Raw genomic sequence first — 21206 nt, 5'->3', positions numbered from 1 at the left:
AACATAGGCTTAGTGTACTTAATCTAAAGATAAGCGCTCGAGCAGATGCGGCGGAGGAAAAAATAAAACCATAAACTTTAGGGGTTTCCCCCAACCTCCACGTGTCTGGAATTTGACCTCTTTAATGTGCACAAACACCTCCTGCAAGGGAACACATGTTGTTCGACGAGAGTGTATTGTTCTACGAGAATAACTGCAATAAAAACGAGAGTTTTACTTCTTATGATTCTTATTATGTGCGAATATTGCTGCATGAAGCTATAGGGATTGTCATGTAAGACTATTTGCGTATATGGTGAAGTAGATATTATATAATCATATGAAAGTCGGCTTGACCTGGATTTATTGCGTTGGAGGGCGATGATTGTCACTTCACGTGTGAAATACGCATCTCCTGATTCAAAGTGACCGCGATCACCTTACCCCTGTCTTTAATATTAAGTTATCCGTTGCTCTTACGCGGAGAATATCAAATAAGGGTCTGTTCGATATTATTTGGTATGGAAAACACAAGGAACGCATGTCATATATAAAAACTCTACGTGAAAATATTTATTTAACTGATGTGACAGTTACAGTTTTTGGCCAAAACGTCACTTCCGAAGTCAAGTGTTTCCGGTGCGAATTAGACGCCATTGACTTGTGGGTAGATGCACTTTACAAGAATATATCCATGCATAGTACGGTAATTGGGTCTGTGTTCCTTTAACATATTGTTTCAGACAGATGCTAGAGTTCATTTCGTAAATTTTGAAAAAATTGGGAGGTAGGGGTAGATGCATCCTAAATAAATGAATAAATAAATAAAAAAAACAAAACAAACAACAACCCAGAAGTAATGACCGAGGAAGAAATACACGCAATTATGGTTTCACATACATATACGTGATATTCTATGCATCGGTTAGGCAAGATTCATTCAGATTTATCGGCACAAGAAGGAACTTTACAAATTCATGCTAATATTTGTGAGTTAATTTGGATAATAAAACAATCCAATTGTTCTAGCAATTGAATACGCACTGACATATAATTGAGTATATGATGATTTCTAAAGGAAAAACAAAGAAAGCATGTGTTATATTGTATTCACATACATGTGTTATATTGTATTCACATACATGTGTTATATTGTATTCACATACATGTGTTATATTGTATTCACATACATGTGTTATATTGTATTCACATACATGTACATATATTTTATGTTTATTCACCATTTAAAGTTAGATTCTCAGGGGTCATGCAATATAAAATAGAAATATCAATAAACTAATCATTTCATTGTAATACACTGTAAGTAAAGAAATTTTATTTGAATATATATAATGCGTAAATATTTCACCCAAAAGCACTAAGTGAACTGTATTCGTCGGGAAATACCCTTTTTTCTTTCAAACAACAAGAACTTTGTCTGCAAGGTCACCAATGACGTATGCAAAACTTGCGTTCAATCCGCACACGAATTTTCCGGTCACTGTTGCAGTAACAACTGTTTCTATTTTTAGATTCTGCACACGCTCACTTTTGCTGGAAGTGTATATAAACAGACTGAAGTTCGAGACATCATTTCAGCTGTGGACGATGCACAGAATGGACGCGATGTTAAAACTGGGGATATTACTAGTATGCAGCATTATTTTTGCTTGTTGTCAAGAGATAGACCTGAAGGTAAATATAATATGAACCTTTAATATGTAGTACCACCTTAAAAAATATAGCATGTAATTCTTTTTTTTTTTTTTTGTTAAAAGAGAAATGAAATGGGTCAGGAAGCTACGAATCCACCCGCTATTAAAACCTTTTATTATAGATTTTCAGGGCAATTATTTTTTTCTGCGCACATTTCATTCTATCTTCACAGATCTAATATATCCAAAACCGAATTAAAAAAAAAACCCAAATCGAACGTGTTTTCCCATTGTACTTGTACATGTACATTTGTACCTTCAAGTGTTTATATTAAAGCCCCATTCCGACTGAAAACAATTTCAATGAAGTTTGATGTTTTACATATAGTCATGATGCACAAGGTTCCCATTCAATTCGCACCCTGATGATACAGTGTAATTGTATATGGTTTCCAGTTTCCCGGCTTTCGGTTTATACAAATAACCGATCTATGTAAATTAAAACAATTCTATAGGTCTACTAGACGTAAATTACTTCTTGAAGGTTGAAATTTGTGTTTGGTGCGTTATTGGAGTCTTTGATTTGATACAATTTTCAAATTATTCTTTCAAACTGGACTGAACTTATTTCATCTGGAATATTTCACTGAAAAAAATCTTTGTTGGGGAAAATGATGACAAGTAACTAAATATTTTTGTTCGTAAATATAGATGAAATGAAGCATCTGAATATGAATATCTGAATGTGGTTTGACTTTCTTGAAAATCCAACATGGCTGCGTATAAACTCTATGTTTACATTAGAATAGCAGATACATGAAAGAAGACAAATTTAACATAGAGACTTGAGATTGATCAAGCAGACCTTTGTTGAAGATGCAAGTTTTTATTTGTTTTGTTGGAATAGGACTTTAACTAATCATTGAAGTTATTTCTTGACACGAATGTAGGTAAATATACTAGGAATTCTTTAAAATAAAACTCTCGAGATGGCGATGTAAATTGATGGAGATATTAAACCTGATTTGTGTGCAAGAAATTGAAGGATATTATAACGACTTGATCTGCAACTCTTTAACATACCCCACCAATCTTTTCCTACGTGAGTGACATCTTTAACATATCCCACCAATCTTTGCCTAAGTGAGTGACATCTTTAACATATCCCACCAATCTTTGCCCAAGTGAGTGACATTCAAAAGGAGTACAAAAATATGTTGGAATTATTTTGGCATATATCTAGAAAAATATTCTGTAAATCGTAGATTTTCATAACGAGATCTAAGGTACATCTTGGTGCATCCCGACGCTTTCCCTAGAGAGCTACAGTCCCGACGCTTTCCCTAGAGAGCTACAGTTTTGTCGACGCTTTCCCTAGAGAGCTACAGTTTTGTCGACGCTTTCCCTAGAGAGCTACAGTTTTGTCGACGCTTTCCCTAGAGAGCTACAGTTTTGCAGCTGATTTTAAATCGATGTGTGATAGTACATTGACAACAAAAAGCCATTCTGCAGTTTGATTGCATTGTAAGTTCAGTCAAGAAAATTTGTAAATATTCTTATTTTTCAGAGTACGGAACAAGAAAAGCCACAAATCTACTTTTTACACGTGAAGTCGGAGATTAAATATCGTTTCTCAAAGACAGTGATCACCAGCAAAGTCGTCAACCCCAGCAAGCGTGCTTCTGAAGCTCTCTTTGACGTCACACTTCCAAACGAGGCTTTCATGACAGCCTTCAAATTGTAAGTCATCTAAACATCTATCTCATAATGAAAGTTTAACTGTAACATACAGTCAGTTTGAACAGCGTTAATAGTTCGAACTCTTGCTAGACTAATGAATGCAGACCGGAAGAGTCAAATTAATTGTTAAAATTGGTATGGAACTGTGTAATTTGAATTTTTGTTCTTGTTCTTGCCAAGGATCACAAAAGGAACCGAATATACGGGTAAAGTCAAGGAGAAGGAAGAAGCAAAGAAGGAATACGATAGGGCGAAGTCACGTGGTCAGAGTGCCGGGCATATAGTTGCAAAGTATGTTTTAGTTATTTTTGTCTGTCGCTTTCCCGTTGAATGAATTTGCGAAAACTCATAACATGTCTAATTCCTAATGCATTGTCAAATGAAAGGTGTGTTATGGATACGGTCATTTATTTATTTCTTGCAGACCGAGAGATTCCAATAAATTTCAAATTCAAATAAACGTTGCAGCCGGCGAAAAAGTGACATTCGAATTAACGTACAGGGAACTGTTACGCAGGAGAGTGGGGAATTACGAACAGTTGATTTATATCAATCCAGGCCAAGTTGTGGAGGATTTTAGAATCGATGTCTCCATCGAGGAATACCGCAACATAACAACTGTCAATGTACCACCGTTACGAAACGACTTACTAACAGGCAAACAAGAGGGTAAGAGTACGGTATCAAGAATATGTTTAAAATCTAATTAAAATCAGACTTCTTAGATCCGCACCGTATACTTTGCGTAAGATTGTAGCGATTGTGAGCGTATCTTAGGATCTGATCCTAATTAGATTGGATATGCGTACACCATATGGGGGAGGGGGAGATACTATTTTTCCAATTTAAAACATCATTGATTACTACCAGTTCATTCATGACCATTTATAAATGATTAAAATTGAGCTTTTTAAATCGTTTTAACACTACATAATACTAAATTTTAAAAAAAACCCTCTCTACAATATATATATATATATATATATATATATATATATATATATATATATAATAACAAAAGAAACAACGTATGCCTATTTATAAATCTCCCCTTTCAACAAGAAAACAATGGCCTGAGAAATCATTCCTCTTCAACAGTATTTACATTGTTAATATAACACGTTCCTACTTACAAGAAGTGATATTTGTCTAGAACTGGGCTCTTGACATTTTTCGTTACTTTAATTTCAACAGGAAAAAACAGCGATGCCGAAATAGTACATGTATCACCAACTGAAGTGAAGATTTCCTATTTTCTAACGAGGTCTCAACAGGAGGCTCTGTCTGAACAAGGCATTTCCGGCCAATTTGTTGTGCAGTATGACATTCAGCGGGAGAAGGACTCCGGGGAAGTTCTGGTAATTGATTTCACGCATATGATAATAAATGAATAAGTCTACCCCCCAAGTCTGGGACCTTTATATTCAAACTGTAGCAAATAAAGCACAAATCTGTTTGGTTCACTTGAGTCACTCACTTGACCTATTGCTAGCTGTTTTCGTTCTTTGTGCGTTGGTCGTAAACATTTGAACATTTTTAGCCTATTCCCTGGAACGTTTAAAACAATTTTAACCAGTTTTGGTATGTATCATCTATGGGTCAAGGAGAATAGAAAATGTGAATTTCATGGACCTTGCCTTAGGAGTGTGAACAGAACCATCCAAATGAATGTAATCTTCAGAAATCGTCTTCTTTATTCCTGAACAGCAATCAATCAAACTAATCGGCCTTTTACCAAAGCTATGACATTCATGACTGCTGGGTTCAGGGTTCAGGTCCCAGAGTGGGGCTAAGTTCGTCACATATTGAAAATACATCATATCTTAGACAATCCTCTTCCTTACTTCTAGACATCAAAAATGTGTGTATGATTATAATGAGCATTGCGCCATTTACCAAAACCCCTGGGATCATGGCCCTAGGGTGGGACTAAATTAATCATATATTGAAATGCATTGATATTTTTATCTCAGAAAATCTTCTTTACTGAGTCAAAATGTTTGCATGATTATAAAGAGCATTGAGCCCTCTACCAAAGTTGTGAAATTCACCACCCCCATGGTTCAGGTACAAGGGTTGGGCTAAATTGGTCATTTACAATATGTATTGAAATGAAATAGAAAATGTTCTTTAATGAAGGATATCAAGCAGATTTGCATTTGTATGATGTGCAAGTTACGGCCCCTTGCCTCAAGGTTCAGTTTTGGTGTCCGCGTGGGACTTAGTTGATCATATATAGAAAATGCAATTTATTTAGAAAATCTTTACTTTTTAAATGTTGTTAATACTTTTATTAAAATCGAATAACTTCTATAAAGAAAACATGTAGAAATTCAATAGATAGATGCAATGGATACAATGTTGGTTTGAATTAGGAGGGATATAAGACAATGATGATTGAGTACTTTCAGTAAATCACTCTACAGGTATGTTTCCATTGCTTTCACATGTATACCTTATATTGCAAACAACTAGGCTTGTATACCTTATATGCCGTGGGGATCCGGGTTAGAATAGGTCCTCAGTACCCCTTGGTCGTCGTAAGAGGCGACTAATTGAGGGGGTCCTTCGGATGAAACTGCAAATTCCGAGACCTCGTGTCACAGGTATGGAACGGCAAAGATCCCTTCCTGCTCAATGGCCGTAAGCGCCGAGCGTAGACCTAAATTTTGTAGCCCTTCGCCGGCGATGTTGACGTCTTCATATGAGTGAAAAATTCTCGAGCGGGACGTTAAACAATATACAACCAACGAACCAACCTTGTATAGCAAATCCTGCAACTAAAACTATTCTTTGTCTATCTGTAGGTAATGGACGGCTTCTTCGTTCACTATCTGTCTCCTGCTGATTTGAATCCCATGGCGATGGACATAGTTTTCATTCTAGATCGGAGCGGATCCATGACCGGAAATAAGATGAAGCAACTCCAGGAATCTATGTTGAAAATCTTGGACGAGATCAATTCAAATGACCGCTTGATGTTAATAGCTTTTGACGATAGGCTGAAGTTTTGGCGTAGAGAACTGGTCCAAGCTACGAGTGCTAATATTGAAAATGCTAAAACGTTTATCAGGAACACAGGTGCCGATGGAAGTAAGAATATTATGACATATTTTTATTAAGACCTAGACGTATCATTAAAAAACATTATTGTACTTCCTGACATCTTCTCTCTATATCGTTGATTATCTATTGCAGTCTTAAAAGGATTGATATTGTGTATGGGTACTATGGGGCCACGAAATGATATTGTGTAAGGTTATTGTGGGGCCATAATATGATATTGTGTAAGGGTACTATGGGGCCATGAGGATTGATATTGTGTTAGGGTACTATGGGGCCATGAAATGATATTGTGTAAGGCTACCGTGGGGCCATGAAATGATATTGTGTAAGGGTATTGTGGGGCCATGAGGATTGATATTGTGTAAGGGTGCTATGGAGCCATGAGATTAAGATATTCCTGTCGATAACCGAAGTCGAACTATCTAGCGAGCCCGAGATCTAAAGACTACCACGCCACCAACAGAAGTACGCAGAAGGGTTTTTAGAAATTTAGACTAGTCGAATCGTTATAGAAATGGGCAAGTATTGATCTTTATATCGCAGAAGAAATGAGTGAGAGCAGACAAAATTAAACAATAAAACAATCGCATTCTAAAATTGCGTTAAACGAAATCGGACGTCATTGAAACGTTTGATTGAATGGAGCCTGATTAATAAGTAACGTCTGCAAAGCAAAATGAGTCGGTTTGGATTTTCAGTATGATAATTATATTAATATGGTGATATGCATACAATATGGCGAAAGGGTAGCCAGGGTTATTAACAAATAGTGCCCTTACCTTCGGCTCGTGCACTATTAGTTAAACCCTTGACTACTATTTTAGCATAGTGCCTGTATAAAACATTATTATACATGTATAACGCTTCGTCACTATATATGTTGAAAGTAAATGCACAAAAATACCCCAACTCTGATAAACATCCCTTATCCATTTAAATCAATGCACAGAGCTGCTACCGTGGGACAGGACATCTGCTGAGTTTGAATTCCACACGGGACTTTATCATTTTTCTCTCCAGTATGGGACTTTTCCCTCAATAAATTTGCAATAAAATTGCTATTTTGCGCTAAACGGGGTAATTTATCATGCTACATGTATTTACTAATGTGTGTTGTTTCTTCTTAGATAGTTGAGATAAATATTGTGAAGTAAAATAGATGTTTGTAAATTAATTTAGTATCACATTGACTTTGAAGGTACGGACATTAATCTAGCGATGACAGAGGGGCTACAGCTACTGACCAAAGAAACCCGGGATTCTCGAGCACCCGTTTTGGTTTTCCTTACAGACGGCCAACCAACGTCAGGGGTTACAAACACTTTCAAAATTCTTCAAAATGTCAAAAAGTTCAACGAAGTTAATATTCCAATTTTCAGTTTAGCGTTTGGGCGAGGCGCTGATTTTAGATTTACCAAGAAAGTTGCGGCCCAAAATAACGGTCTTGGCAAGAAAATTTACGAAGATTCTGATGCCGCTCTGCAAATATCTGGATTTTACCAAGAAATATCAACAGTTCTAATGCGAAATGTCTCTTTTAAATACGTTGATGGTTCTTTAAATGACTCCACAGTGACAAAGACAAATTTTAACACGTTTTTTCGCGGATCAGAACTCATTGTTGCAGGACAGGTAAATGATGTAAGTAAACTGCAAGACGGAGTAGATGTATCAGCCATAGGATTTGATAGGGATGGAGTGGCACTCAGGAGACCTGTTATTTGCATCATTCCACCCACACCGCCAATTCTGCCAGCTCCAACCGCGGAACCCCAACCCAAAGAACGCAGCATAATGGAGAATGTTTGGGCGTACCTTACTATTAAGCAGTTATTACGTAAAAAAGATTCACTAGATGATAAAAATGAAATAAAAGACATCGACAAGAAAATTTTGGCCATGTCTCTGAAGGTAAATGAGTTATATTCGTAACTCAGTATATATGATTATTTTACTGTATGCCCGAAGTTCGAATTGTGTGCGTTACGTATTATTTAAACAATATTGATATTCTTAAACAATCATCTAATTAGTGCATTACTAAGATTTTGTACCGTTTTATCTTATAGTATCAATTTGTCACTCCGCTGACATCAATGGTTGTGACAATTCCTGACGATTTGAAGCCTAGTCTGAGGAGCGTCGATAGTGATCAAGATTTAGCAGTAGAAAGTAAATACACACATATATGTATTACCATTTGCCTCCCTCCCCCCAAAAGTATATAGAAAATCAACATCAAATACTAAGATTGTTTTTGAAATGCTCAGTAATCTTTCATGCTTACCTCTTTGCTATATATATCTTTAAATATTGCATCAAATACTATAAAGCATATCACCATTATACTTGTCATCTGATGACAGTATGTATGTTTTTCTTCTCGCTGGACTTTTGTTTTTGCTAATATGACAGGGATAAATCCTTGATATTAAAACTGCCGTGTAAATACCCCTAACATCATTAAAGGCCCATAACCAAGGCGCGCGAGTGCTGCATTCGAATATCCATTGAAAATCAAAGGAAATGTATTTGAACCTTCCCTCTTATCTGCATTATCAATATGGCATTTGGAGCATAATCTTACCCCATGTTTCCTAGTATCATACATCTATGAATTCAAAACTAAGAAATCATAGTAAGTAATTCCACTCTGTATTACAAATCCTGGTTACTGGAATCACATACGAGAGAGAGAGAGAGAGAGAGAGAGAGAGATTTATCATATGTAAATAGATATAATCTCTTGCTTCCACCCTCAGATTATTTCTACAGATCCGCTTCAATGTTTTCCTTGTCAATGTGGTCCATGTATGAAATATATCTATACTTAATATCTAGACCGTCTACTTGTATTTGACAGATTTAGTTCTATATTCATGTATTTTCTCTACAGGGAATGCTTTGATGTACAATCCTAATAGGCAGATTTCCACTTCAATGTATAGCCGGATTGCGGGTCTGCCAGGGCGATCGTCATACGTAGGGGGAGGTAAGGACTCAACATCCGGTAAAAAAAAACCCACAGTGACGTAAGGCCAAATATATATATACATATTGGTTTCCACTTTCACCTCAACATTTTTAAGGGTCGGTAGGGAGGATTTTTGTTGTTGTTGATTTTATAGGTTGAATAATCTTCTAATGATTTAGTATTCTACTATGCATAAAATAAAGTGATTATTTAGTAATCAAATAAAAGTTATACGATGAATCAATTCATTTCTTCACTTTACTTTAAACAAAAACTGCTTCTGTGTTTTGGAATCTGTCTAGTATTAGTGCATAATAAATAATTTGATAAACAAGACAATATACTCTTGTTGTAGTGATGACATTTTCAAAATCTGTGAGAATGGAAACAAATGTGTTAAGGTCGGTACACATTTTTAGGGTCGGTAGGGAAAGTGGAAACCAACATATATTTTCTTTTTGGCCTAAACAGAAATTATACTATTAACCAGCTGTTGTGCTTCCTTGTCATTTTTTGCAGGAGTTGTTGCTTTTCTATGTTGAGAATTATTTTACCATTAAAATTATTAAAATCAACAGTTAATGAAGTCCGTAAATACATTTATTGCATCATTCTGTATGTGTTTTAACACGACTGTACAAAAATAGGGTAATGCTTTCAATCTGTTAAATGAATATAGAGCAGAGCTATTTTACATTCAATGGTACCTGGGTGAGTTCAAATCTGAATAGGTTATTATTTAGCTTATCTTATGGCTGATCATGTTCCCTTTAGGTTTAGGTACGTCTTTACCATCATACGATCCCCAACCTTTTCTGCCTTTGCCATCAAAGCGAAACAGGAAACGGATAGCATATGCGAGATTGCCCAGAGTGAAGAAAGGGAAGAGGAAAGGGAAACAAGGAAAGCAAAGACGCAAGACGTCATCGAATTCCTTTACACCAAAAAGTCAGTTTCCGTCATTCCTTGTCAATATATCCTCCGTGGAGATGTGCTTTGACCTGCCTATGGAAAAGTCCAAAATGTACAATATTATCAAAATAACACAGCAGAAGGATGGTGAGTCTTTTTAACTCTTGGGAGATTTTAGACGCACATAAAATAGCAAACTAGTTCCGTGTTTGCCCAACTATCTATTTTGTATTGTTTATAGGAGTTATGAGATTAGTCACTGTTCGTTATCTTCACCTTACAACACTCACAATGCCTGTCAAAATCAAACATAAAAATGATCTACTAGTATTTTATTCAAACGTAATTATGCACTCCCAAACTGTCAATATCCTAGGTGGTTTTTTTAAATGCAAATGAGGGCACTCTAGTTATGCAAACAGTATAATCCTGATTATGCAATTTGTTTTAAATAGGATGCACCATGTCGGCGAATATTGATTCCAAACAGAAATCAATTACAACTATCAAAATAGAAAAGTTTGCAGGAAAGACGACCCAAGAAACGTTTGTTGCGGAAACATCCAAGGCAATTCCGAGTTTCCAGTGCAACGCAGATGGAATTAGCTTAGGTCTGAGCGATACTCGGAGAGGTCTCCAAGTGAAGGCAGAGTTTTACGGCCGACAGCGGAAACAGTATACCGGAATTTTAAGTACGTGCTGTTTTTATTCACTGTTTAAATTCAACTTTACATCAATTCAATTTGTCACTATAGATATCAACTTTATGTTGCGGTGTGTTTGGCTGCTTCTACATCTCAGTACATTTGTAAAGTATCAATTAAAACGCTACCACTGTCCTCCCCCTGAACTCTGGACCTCTCTACATTTGCTTTCGGTGAAAAATATTTCCTATCCGAAGAATGAAATTACGTGAGCAACTGTCTCACAAGCTCATTAGTTTATGACTGAAGGGGGTGTTCGATTAGGCTTTTGTATAATGACACTGTTGAATATTTGAACGAGTTAGATGCTATTTTGTGTTTCCACACCGTTGAATATATGAATGGGTCAGCGTATCTTTTAGGTTCAGTGGGGATTTTTTGTATTAGATGAATAACTCGATAGTGTTGCATACTTTGATAACATTCCCTCCGAGGGTCGAAGGCCCATGGGAAGAGTGTTTCGTTAAGCTATTAAACATAATCTTGTAATTCATCTATGTATGATATACAACATTGTTGCAAGTTAAAGCTCACTGGTGTGTGTCTCAATAATATCACATTTTGAGGAATATTTAAGTAGTATACCTCGCGATAGTACTAAAACGATATTGAATTTCCATGAAAAAATAAATAAATAAATTTTGATGCACATGTGTTGCGATGATAGAAAAAAAAGATATCTTGATATCTAGCAGTACATTTACACGACATTTCAAGTATGCGGTGGATAAGTAATCTTTTGGGGAAGAATACATTACGCTTAATTTCATTACAAAGCTTAAGTTATCCCATCACAGATCGTCTTACTTTTAAACAAAACCTCGAGCAGGATTTTGGGTTTGAAAATTAATGTTTGAACATAATCAACCCCTTTTTAACTCCTGAAAGGTGAGGATAACAAAGAGGATCAATCGCACAACTCCTACGATCCCCTTTCATCAAATATCTGGAATAAGGAGACCCCCTTTCATCAAATATCTGGAATAAGGAGACCTAGAATTGTAAATCTTATGGTGACTGTACCTCTTGGCTTTGACGGGAGGGTTCAAAACCTTAAAAAGATGCAATCTTTAAAAAATCTGTATTCAGGAACTTAATTAAATGAAACTGTTGAGGCTCATAAACCTATTGCTCTTTTCCACAAAACCTTTCGTCCATATTCGTAGATGACGATTTTCTTATGATATTCATAACATTGTTCGTGAACTGCTGTATAATTGAGCATTTGTATACATGATGTTTATTGGAGTAACAAGAAATTCAAAGCAATGCTAATATCTGTGACAACATTTAGTGTATTCGAAGCACTGAAAGGAAGCTGTTTATATTCGTCTTGAAACAAATTTGACAATGTTTTAATATATAAATCTTTTCTTTACTTTACAGGTCACTTTGCTAATGTCAAATGCAAGATAGTGAAACAACTGTCAAGGAAGGGGAAATTAATTGCAAAAATTAAGTGTACTCAGAAAGGAAAACAAAGACTGAAATTGAAAGCAGTTGAGAAACAATTACAATCTGGTGACACGTGCTGGTTCCTCAACAAGAGAATGGTGAAATTATTGAACATTAGTCCGGCAAATTATGAAGTCACCCCGTAGATATGCAAAACATTTGGCACTATTATCATTCTTTGATCATCAGATTCATACATTGTCCATAACTCTTACAGAATGTCTTTAAAAGTATATTTTTATATGGATTTCAATTTAATATGTATTTTCACATAAATCACCATTTGATTTAGCGAAAGCAATCCTTTTTTACCTGTACATTAATTACACAACACTTAATTCCACAATGTAAATCTTGATCATATACTAATGATTTATATCAGTGGACTTCATCAGAGACGGGTCACATCACGTGTTCTTGTTATTACTTTCCATAACTTTTGTTCTCTTTCAAGAAAATGTTTGTTACAGTTGTCTGTGATGTCTGTCGTGTAATATGAAATTACATTCTAAATAAATACACTGAAAATGGTTTTCCAAGTTTAATTTTCTTCATTCTGTAAATCTCCCTATTTATTTGTCTTTCTTGTTCATTACTCAAGGCAGAATTTTCGTTTGCAAATAGTATTCCTACTTTGAGATTGTAAATCTACCCCTGCGATTGTACGTCTTCTTTGAGTTTTCTATTCCAGACAGAAATTACTATTTTAAACACTTCACTGGGATAAAAATGGAGTGATCAGGTGGTCAAATATAGTGAAACACGAGGTAGTTAATGTGTGTTTTAAAAGCAAATAGGTTAGTTATGAATTTGTGACATCAAGGAATTATGACATATGAAGTTATACTTTGCGTCATTCGACTATGACGTCATGATTGAAGAAAGTCTTGCGGCTTGTCAACGTTTCTGCCAATCAAATTTGCTCATTACAAAACAATGGGTTTTTTTTTTTTTAAATATTACATTTAGTTATCCATGAATGTAAAACTGTGTCTCTGAATATGTTAATCGTCCATTAAAGGGACATGGGCACAATTTTTCATCAATTGAAATCGACAGTTGTTTGTTATAGAAATAAAGAAGCCGATTCAAAATATTTTTACACAAGATATACTTTGTATTTACAAAACATCTGACTCCCAAAATCGTGTTTGTCAACACATTTGTCATACCCAGGTAACCACGTGTGGAGGTGAGAACCCAAGAAAAAAAATATGCCAAAAGCATTCAACATTTCGATATTGGTTAAAATGATAAATCAATTTAGGGAGTAAGTATAAGTAAAAAAAACAAACAAAAAAACAGTAAAAGTAGGGTTTTTTCCACCGAAGGTTGAGTCACGTGACATGTAAACGTAAACTGGGTTCGTGCCTTGTTTTGAAAATGAAAAGATTAAATGTCTGAAATATACATGTATCTTTTACGTCAGGCCTTGAAAAGGTTTGTTGTTATGTTTTACACGAATCTAATGCTATCATATTATTAATTAAAAATCTAAATATATTTGGTACCAAGGTCGTACAATGTATTCATGCCCTTTTAACCCTCTGGACCATTAATCTAAAGAATACCGTCTAAGTTTGTTGAGTATGTCAAATTTAATCATTAAAACTTTAAATGTTTACATAAAATTTAAAATTCTTGATATTTCATTTCATTGCCAGTCAACACGTTGGAAGAGCACTCGATGATTGGTCGAAATGGCGCATTGTAACATGTTGTTAATTGATTTTGTGCTCATATTGCATTGTAAATTGCATCAGACATGCATATGTATCATAACTTTAGCAATCATCCTTTTAGGATTATGCTTATGTTTTACCATGACACACAAAAAATTTGAAATTAAATCTGTAAAAGATCCATCGAAACCAGACCCTGCCCTTCTTATCAAGTCCTATAACTTGAAAGGATCATGTCTGTCAAATACTTTGTAAAATACTCTGTAAAGTGTATATACAAATGTATTCATGATCGTTCTACAAACCATGTAACTTGGAGGAACCATCAAATTGTTTTCATTGTGCCAATTTTGCGAAAAAAGCTTCTACTGCCTCTGTGGTAAAATACCAATATAAAGACTGAAATCTATGTAATTTAGCATTGTGAACGCTCACAAATCTGTTGATTGTTTGTGAACCCCACATACTGTCGAAAAATTCAAAAGTAGTTTGCCAGTCATATAGTCATCCTTTGTTTTCAATCCTCAATCCTTGGAATACCAGATCAGGGCAAGCCATTCCATTGAATGCTGACGCTGAAAATTGGACTTTTCTTCATTTGAAAAAAATCCCTGCTTCTGTATTGCGAACAAAATTTGAAAATTTTGAGCAGTGTTCGTTATCAAGGCAACAACCAAACCGTCATAATGGTACACAACAACACTGATACCATAACATTACCACCAGTGCTTAACCATTGGTCTTAAGCATTTGGTAAAAATGTAGGGTGTTGAAGTCAACCCGTACACTAAAACGTTGAAGCAATAGAATACATCTTTCCATCAAATGCTGTCTGGTGTGTATCATACCGATTGTTAGGACGTTCTTGGCACACTGATTTTGACTACGGATAACTCCGCTTACCTGATCAAGATATTGGGCTTATGACGGGTATGGCCGGTTGACAGGAGATGCTTATTCTTCCTAAGCACCTAGACCTGTTTGCCCAACTTTCTATTTTGTATTGATTATAGGATTTATGAGATTGATCACTGTTCGTTATCTTCACCTTTCATAGGTGAGGTGTGTTCTGTACAATTCACCGTAATGGTATCCTGGTTTTGAATCAAATTTAAGAAGAAAACAATCTTGAGTGAAATAATTTAAAGAGAGCTGACAACAAATGGCTGAAAAGGAACTTTCTCTATACAACCTGATTTCAAAAGATCTGAAATTGAATCATCAACAAATTCAACATGTTCAAGTGCCGATATTTGAATCTCATCGGAGTAGGCACATTCTGAAAAGGAACAGCAAAACCATGTTTATTGGCATAAATAACAAATTCAATTGCACCTATTTATACTTCTCCAATTATCAAGATATTTTGTTTGTTAAATTTCCTTTCATGTCCTTTCCACTATTGGGTATGCAATGCCATGAATATCAAAATATTCTGCGTGATGTAAAAATGAATTAATCTGGTCCTTCAAAATTGACCCGTCAAGAAAATTTACAAACTTCTCTATCAATCTATTGGTTTGAGTTGTTTGTACTTTGGTTGCTAGATTTTGGGGCTGCAGTGCATTGGAACCTCCAATGTCTGTACGTGTAGCAATTGGAGCAGATGTCATAAGGCGATACTTCTCGATGCTTGGAGGAACGAAATGAATGTTGTGGCAGAGGAGTATAAGGGGGAGGCGGTAGTGATAGGCAGTCTACAATTATATCGCTAGGATTCGAATGTACTATTTTCATGCCCCGAGATCGAAGATCGGGGGGCATATTGTTTTTGTCCTGTCTGTCATTCTGTTATCCTGTAATTCTGTCTGAAACTTTAACCTTGCTAATAACTTTTGAACAGTAAGTGATAGAGCTTTTATATTTCACATGAGTATTCCTTGTAACAAGACCTTTCCGTGGGTACTAAACCTTTTGACATTTGACCTACTTAAAAAAAAGACATTGGTCATAACTTCTAAATGGTAAATATTAGAGCTTTCATATTGTACATGAGCATTTCTTGTGACAAGATCTTTCTACTGCTACCAAGATATTTGTCCTTGTGACCTTGGCTATCTTCGGAATTGGCCATTATCGGGGGCATTCGTGTTTCACAAACACATCTTGTTTAATAGTAAATATGTACCCAAGCGATATAATTGCCTACATAATTGGTATAGCAAAAGTTTAACTGATGTCATTCCATGAACAGGCGCGACAACTCCAATGACTTTATTCAATTCCAAACGTTTAGGCAAGGCAAAAAAACCCATTTATGTGAGCAAGCCCAAAAGGCCATGTATGGGGTTATACAAAAAAATAGACAATATAATCTATCAGTTGAATGTCAACTTGATTTGTTCGATAAAGTGTTTCACCTGTACTTTTGTATGGTTGGGAGATTTGGGGTTCGAAAATCTTGACATTATTGAGCGAATGCACTTAAAAATTTTAAAATATATTTTCAACTTAAAAAGTAGTACTCCAAATTATATGGTATATGGAGAAACTGGCCGCTTTCCTTTATATGCAACAGTATATACAAGAATGATTTCTTACTGGGGAAAGTTATTTTTAAATCCAGATAGTAAGATTGTGTGTAGTTTGTATAAGTATGTACATGATCTATTCTGTAGAGAAAGTTATAAGAATTCTTGGTTATCTTGTATTAAAAGTATTTTTGATCTTTGTGGACACTCCAATATATGGAATGAACAAGCATTTTTTAATTTTTAATACAAACTGGTTAAAAATTACTGTTGAACGACGTCTTAAAGATCAATATATACAGTAATGGTAAAGTGATATACGGGAGTCATCTAAGGGTGAAACGTATGGCATTTTCAAAAGTGAATTTGGGTTTGAGAAATACTTAAATACTTTACCTAAAACACTTCGAACAATATTTATTAAATTTAGAACTTCAAATCACCAGTCTCTACTGGAAGATGGTGTGGCACTCCTAAAGACGAAAGAACTTGCCATATCTGTAATACGGGTCAGATAGCTGACGAATACCATTTTATCCTTGAATGTAAGTTTTTTTTAATGTTATAGAAGAAAGTATCTGTGTAGAAAATATTGTCACAAACCTAACTTTTTCAAATTTTCAGAGTTAATGTCAACTTCAGACCCTAATGTACTAATGAAATTGTGTAGTTTTATATCTAAAATATATGACCAATTCTGTCCTCCTTAACTCATTTTATGTATATAAAACAACTCCCTGCTTTTTTCACGTGTACCTTGCATATAATATATTCTATTTGTAAATATTGTACCTCATGTACCATAATATGGTGTGAGTGAATAAAGTAAACTGAAACTACGGCAACCATACGTACATGTATTTATCATACTTTGTTTATGTATCATATGATCAAACCTGTACTGACACTGATCGTCTGCAGCATTGTCCGGCCATATTTACGTGCTTTCATAGCAAACGGCGATCCATCCGCATTTACATTATGCCGCCCAATACGCAATGCGGCGCTACTGCTACTAACACAACTAAAACTTTTAGTAAAAGTCGAAAAACTTCTGGCACTGGTGTTAGAACTAAAGACGGGGGTGAGCCGGCGAGGTCAACAAAAGATAGGCCGCGGATCAAAAACAAAAGACTTTCATGATGAGCACTCCATGACCACCAGTTTTCTACCCGAGCCAATTTTCAGAGGGAATGGAAGCTACATGTGAAGCGCAAGTGGGGTAGGGTCAGTAGATAACCAGGTTAATAATTTCGTTGGTCACGACTCAAATATAAATTCTACTATGTATCAGTCTGCCGAAAATAGTGTAACGTTAACAGGCCAATTTGATGGAGGCCTATCGTTTGGTGAACAAGTTCAGGTCAGTTGACCAAAAGCCGAGTACAGCATATTTGACGCTTAGAAATCCATGTACTTCAGACCATTAAATCTAAAATTTGGGCAGGGCTGTGCATCGATTTGTCCCTTCTTTTGGAAAAAGCGCGAGACTTGTACTCTATGACCCATGTTACTACAGAGCTCGTGATCAAGGATGTGCAAATCATGGTTAAGAAGCAGCAGCTTAAAGTTATTAAAAAACATTCAAACGTGGATAACTATATATCCATTTATTTAGAAAAGTTCCCAGACAGATACCAGGAACTGTTCAAATATATGTACATAATCCGCCTTGCAGTTAGCAGATTGGGGAAGGCCTGTTGGTCGAAATAGGATGAGCAGTACCGCCTTAAAAAGAGCGGCATCCATTCTATCCTCATCACTGGGAGTTTAGACTCAGAATGATGGACCATGTACATATCAGTCCCACAGTCTGAACATTCAAATCGAGTGATAGACGGGGAGACGGATTTATGGGAACAACTTTAAAAATTTCCTTCCGTAACAATTACAAACAAAAAGCACACATGGGCCTTACACCTAGGGCTGAAGACAAGGGGCCTACGTTAACCAAATTTCTAACAAAATGGCAAAGCCAACAGGTATCTGTTATGCCTTTAACAGAGATTCCTGTTCTTTCAACTCCTTTAAGTGTCGACTCTGATGCTTATTCTGTTGTGGACCACACCCACAAGCAAACTGTACACTTGATCAGTAGTGGTGTTCACAGCTTAGTAGGTACCCCTATGAAATATGTAGAGTTATGTAATGCTCTTTCATTATATCCTGTTACTTCAGAACAAATGCAACTCATACATGGCTTTCTAATATGGTTTCACTTACATTATGCAGGCCCATGGGCAAACAGGGACGCAAACGATTTGAAGTTGGCATATTTATCACCTTAGCTGGTAGAACAGAAATTAGATAAGGAAGTTAGCTTGAATAGAATGGCAGGTCCTTTTGAGGCCATTCCTTTTCCTACTTTCAGAATTTCACCGATTGGGTTCGTACCCCAAAACATATGGCAAACAACATTTAATGCATTATCAATCGTACTTAGAATTTGAGTCGTTCAATACGCAACTTCCGAGATATCAGCTCTTCTGTGATAAAGGTACGTTCAGTGTTCTGTTACAAGATGTAAACATATACGATAGACAAGCTATGTAAACACGGATAAAAGTAATGAAAGTGTAAATTTTGTTTATATCAGCAATTGGTATACTTTAAACTGACCATATGATGAATAATATTTTATTGAATTTGGGCATTAAATTAAATATGAAATTATTTTTTATTTCTTCTTCTGTACGAGTGATATTTTAATCAAAGAATAAAGATGATTATCGATGGGTTTTTTTTGAGCTTGTTTCTTGTTAAATACTAATAAACTTACTAATATTGTGTGTCCCTGCAGTATGGATGGTTGAATGGTGTCTGATAATCGGCCTTTAGGTAATATATGAAGGCAGCGATAAGCATTTGTACCTACCGCGTGTGGACGATAGCATGTTTTGCGTCTCATTGTGCATAAGAGTTCCACAAAGGGAAAGAACTATTGGGCAACTCGGAAATTGCTTATTACTTTATCGTCCCAGGCATCTAGTAACATAGACGAAGTGGTTCCTGTGATCCAAAATTTAGGTCGTAGGGTATTTTAAGCTAAAGCTGATCTGACGGGTGCTTTCCGTTTACTGCCCATTTACCCAGGCGACTTCGGTTTATTTGGCATTAAATGCAAAGGTGATAAAATATTAGTATTACAAATGCTTCTCATTTGATTCGAAGCTTCCATGTGCTTTATTTAACAAATTTAGCATTTTCTTTATATTGGTTACTGGCTAATAGATCTGGTAACCATAACATAATACATTACCTTAACGATTTCTTATTTGGGGGAGGATCTCGAGACAGTACATGTGAACACACTCTACAGGTATTTCACCAAGTTTGTGACCGGCTTGGTGTCCCTATCTCTCCAGACAAGGAAGTTGAGCCGACTAAATGTTTAGTGTTTCTAGGTGTTGAATTTGACACCTTATCCATGCAGATGCGATCACCTCAAGATAAATTGCCAGAGTTGGGTAGGAAAAAATATTGCATTGATGCTAGGAAAATTGCACTACGTGATCTGCAATATATGATAGGGTCATGAAACTGTCATTGTCATGTAGTAGCAGCGGGTTGAGCTTTCATCAGGAGGCTGGTAATGGATGCTGCCATTGAAGTCAGGAGGCCTAATTTCAAAATTAGGGTATCTACTGCCATGAAGTTAGATTTGGAGATGTTGTTACAGTTCCCTAGAAAGTACAATGAAGTTACATTATTCCCCAATATACTCTAGGTTGCTACGTGGGGACCCGGGTTAGAATAGGTCCTCATTACCCCTTGCTTGTCGTAAGAGGCGATTAAATGGGGTGGTCCTTCGGATGAAACCGCCAAAACCGAGGTCCCGTGTCACAGCAGGTGTGACACGATAAAGATCCCTCCCTGCTCAAAGGTCGTAAGAGCCGAGCATAGGCCTAACGTTTGCAGCCCTTCACCGGCAGTGGTGACGTCTCCATATGAGTGTAAGATTCTCGAGAGGGACGTTAACCAATATTCCATCAATCAATAATGAAACAATTAATTTTTACACACATAGTGCTGGTGGTCAGTCAGATGGTTTTGGTATTTTGTTTAGAGCGAATGGCTCTTGGCAGATGGCCAGATGGGTTGTGCTAGGATTTGACATTCTTGGGGATGCTTCCTTGGTTGCTGCTCTAGCAGTTTGGAGGCCATTATTAGCAAACAAGAGGATACTGTTTCATATTGATAACCTAGCAGTAGTTCATATCATGAATTCGCAAACCTCCAAATCTTCAGTTGCCATGGTTTTCGTTAGGCGATGTGTGCTTAAAACGCTAAGCTTTAATATCACTTTCAGAGCCGAGTATATAGATACAAAATCAAATGCCATAGCAGTTGTCAGTGATCTCGCTTTCGGGCTTTAGTATCTCAGGCAGATCCTGTGTCTCTACACCAATTCCTCTAGAAATATGACAGGATTAAGGGAGGAGGCTCGCAGACTACTGAAGGCAAGTGTAGCTGATAAAACCTGGAGTAATGAGATTGATCGTTGTTTGTTGTCTTCCCTTTTTCATACATTAGATTCCATTAATCACAAGTTATTAGCATTTGTATAT

At 36.1% G+C, this 21206-nt stretch overlaps 1 protein-coding gene across 3 annotated transcripts; it reads left to right on the top strand.

Moving 5' to 3' along the window:
* The first annotated feature begins 1514 nt into the window (after positions 1 to 1514).
* LOC125653499 (inter-alpha-trypsin inhibitor heavy chain H3-like) lies at positions 1515 to 13017 on the top strand. Of its 3 annotated transcripts, XM_048883029.2 has the most exons (13): positions 1515 to 1674; positions 3202 to 3374; positions 3555 to 3665; positions 3799 to 4043; positions 4569 to 4732; positions 6182 to 6467; positions 7639 to 8351; positions 8510 to 8612; positions 9337 to 9432; positions 10189 to 10473; positions 10782 to 11018; positions 11919 to 12031; positions 12417 to 13017. In XM_048883029.2, exons 1-13 carry the CDS (start codon positions 1588 to 1590, stop codon positions 12444 to 12446), a joined length of 2643 nt encoding a protein of 880 aa, XP_048738986.2. In that variant the 5' UTR covers positions 1515 to 1587; the 3' UTR covers positions 12447 to 13017. The 3 variants fall into 3 exon arrangements, with proteins under 3 accessions (XP_048738986.2, XP_048738983.2, XP_055999871.1); XM_048883026.2 differs by lacking the exon at positions 11919 to 12031; XM_056143896.1 differs by lacking the exons at positions 11919 to 12031; positions 12417 to 13017 and having other exon boundaries at positions 10782 to 11866.
* Positions 13018 to 21206: the final 8189 nt, after the last annotated feature.

This window comes from Ostrea edulis, chromosome 7, assembly GCF_947568905.1.
Source record: "Ostrea edulis chromosome 7, xbOstEdul1.1, whole genome shotgun sequence".
Classification (NCBI taxonomy): Eukaryota; Metazoa; Mollusca; class Bivalvia; order Ostreida; family Ostreidae; genus Ostrea; species Ostrea edulis.
This window is presented reverse-complemented; position numbering and strand designations above follow the sequence as displayed.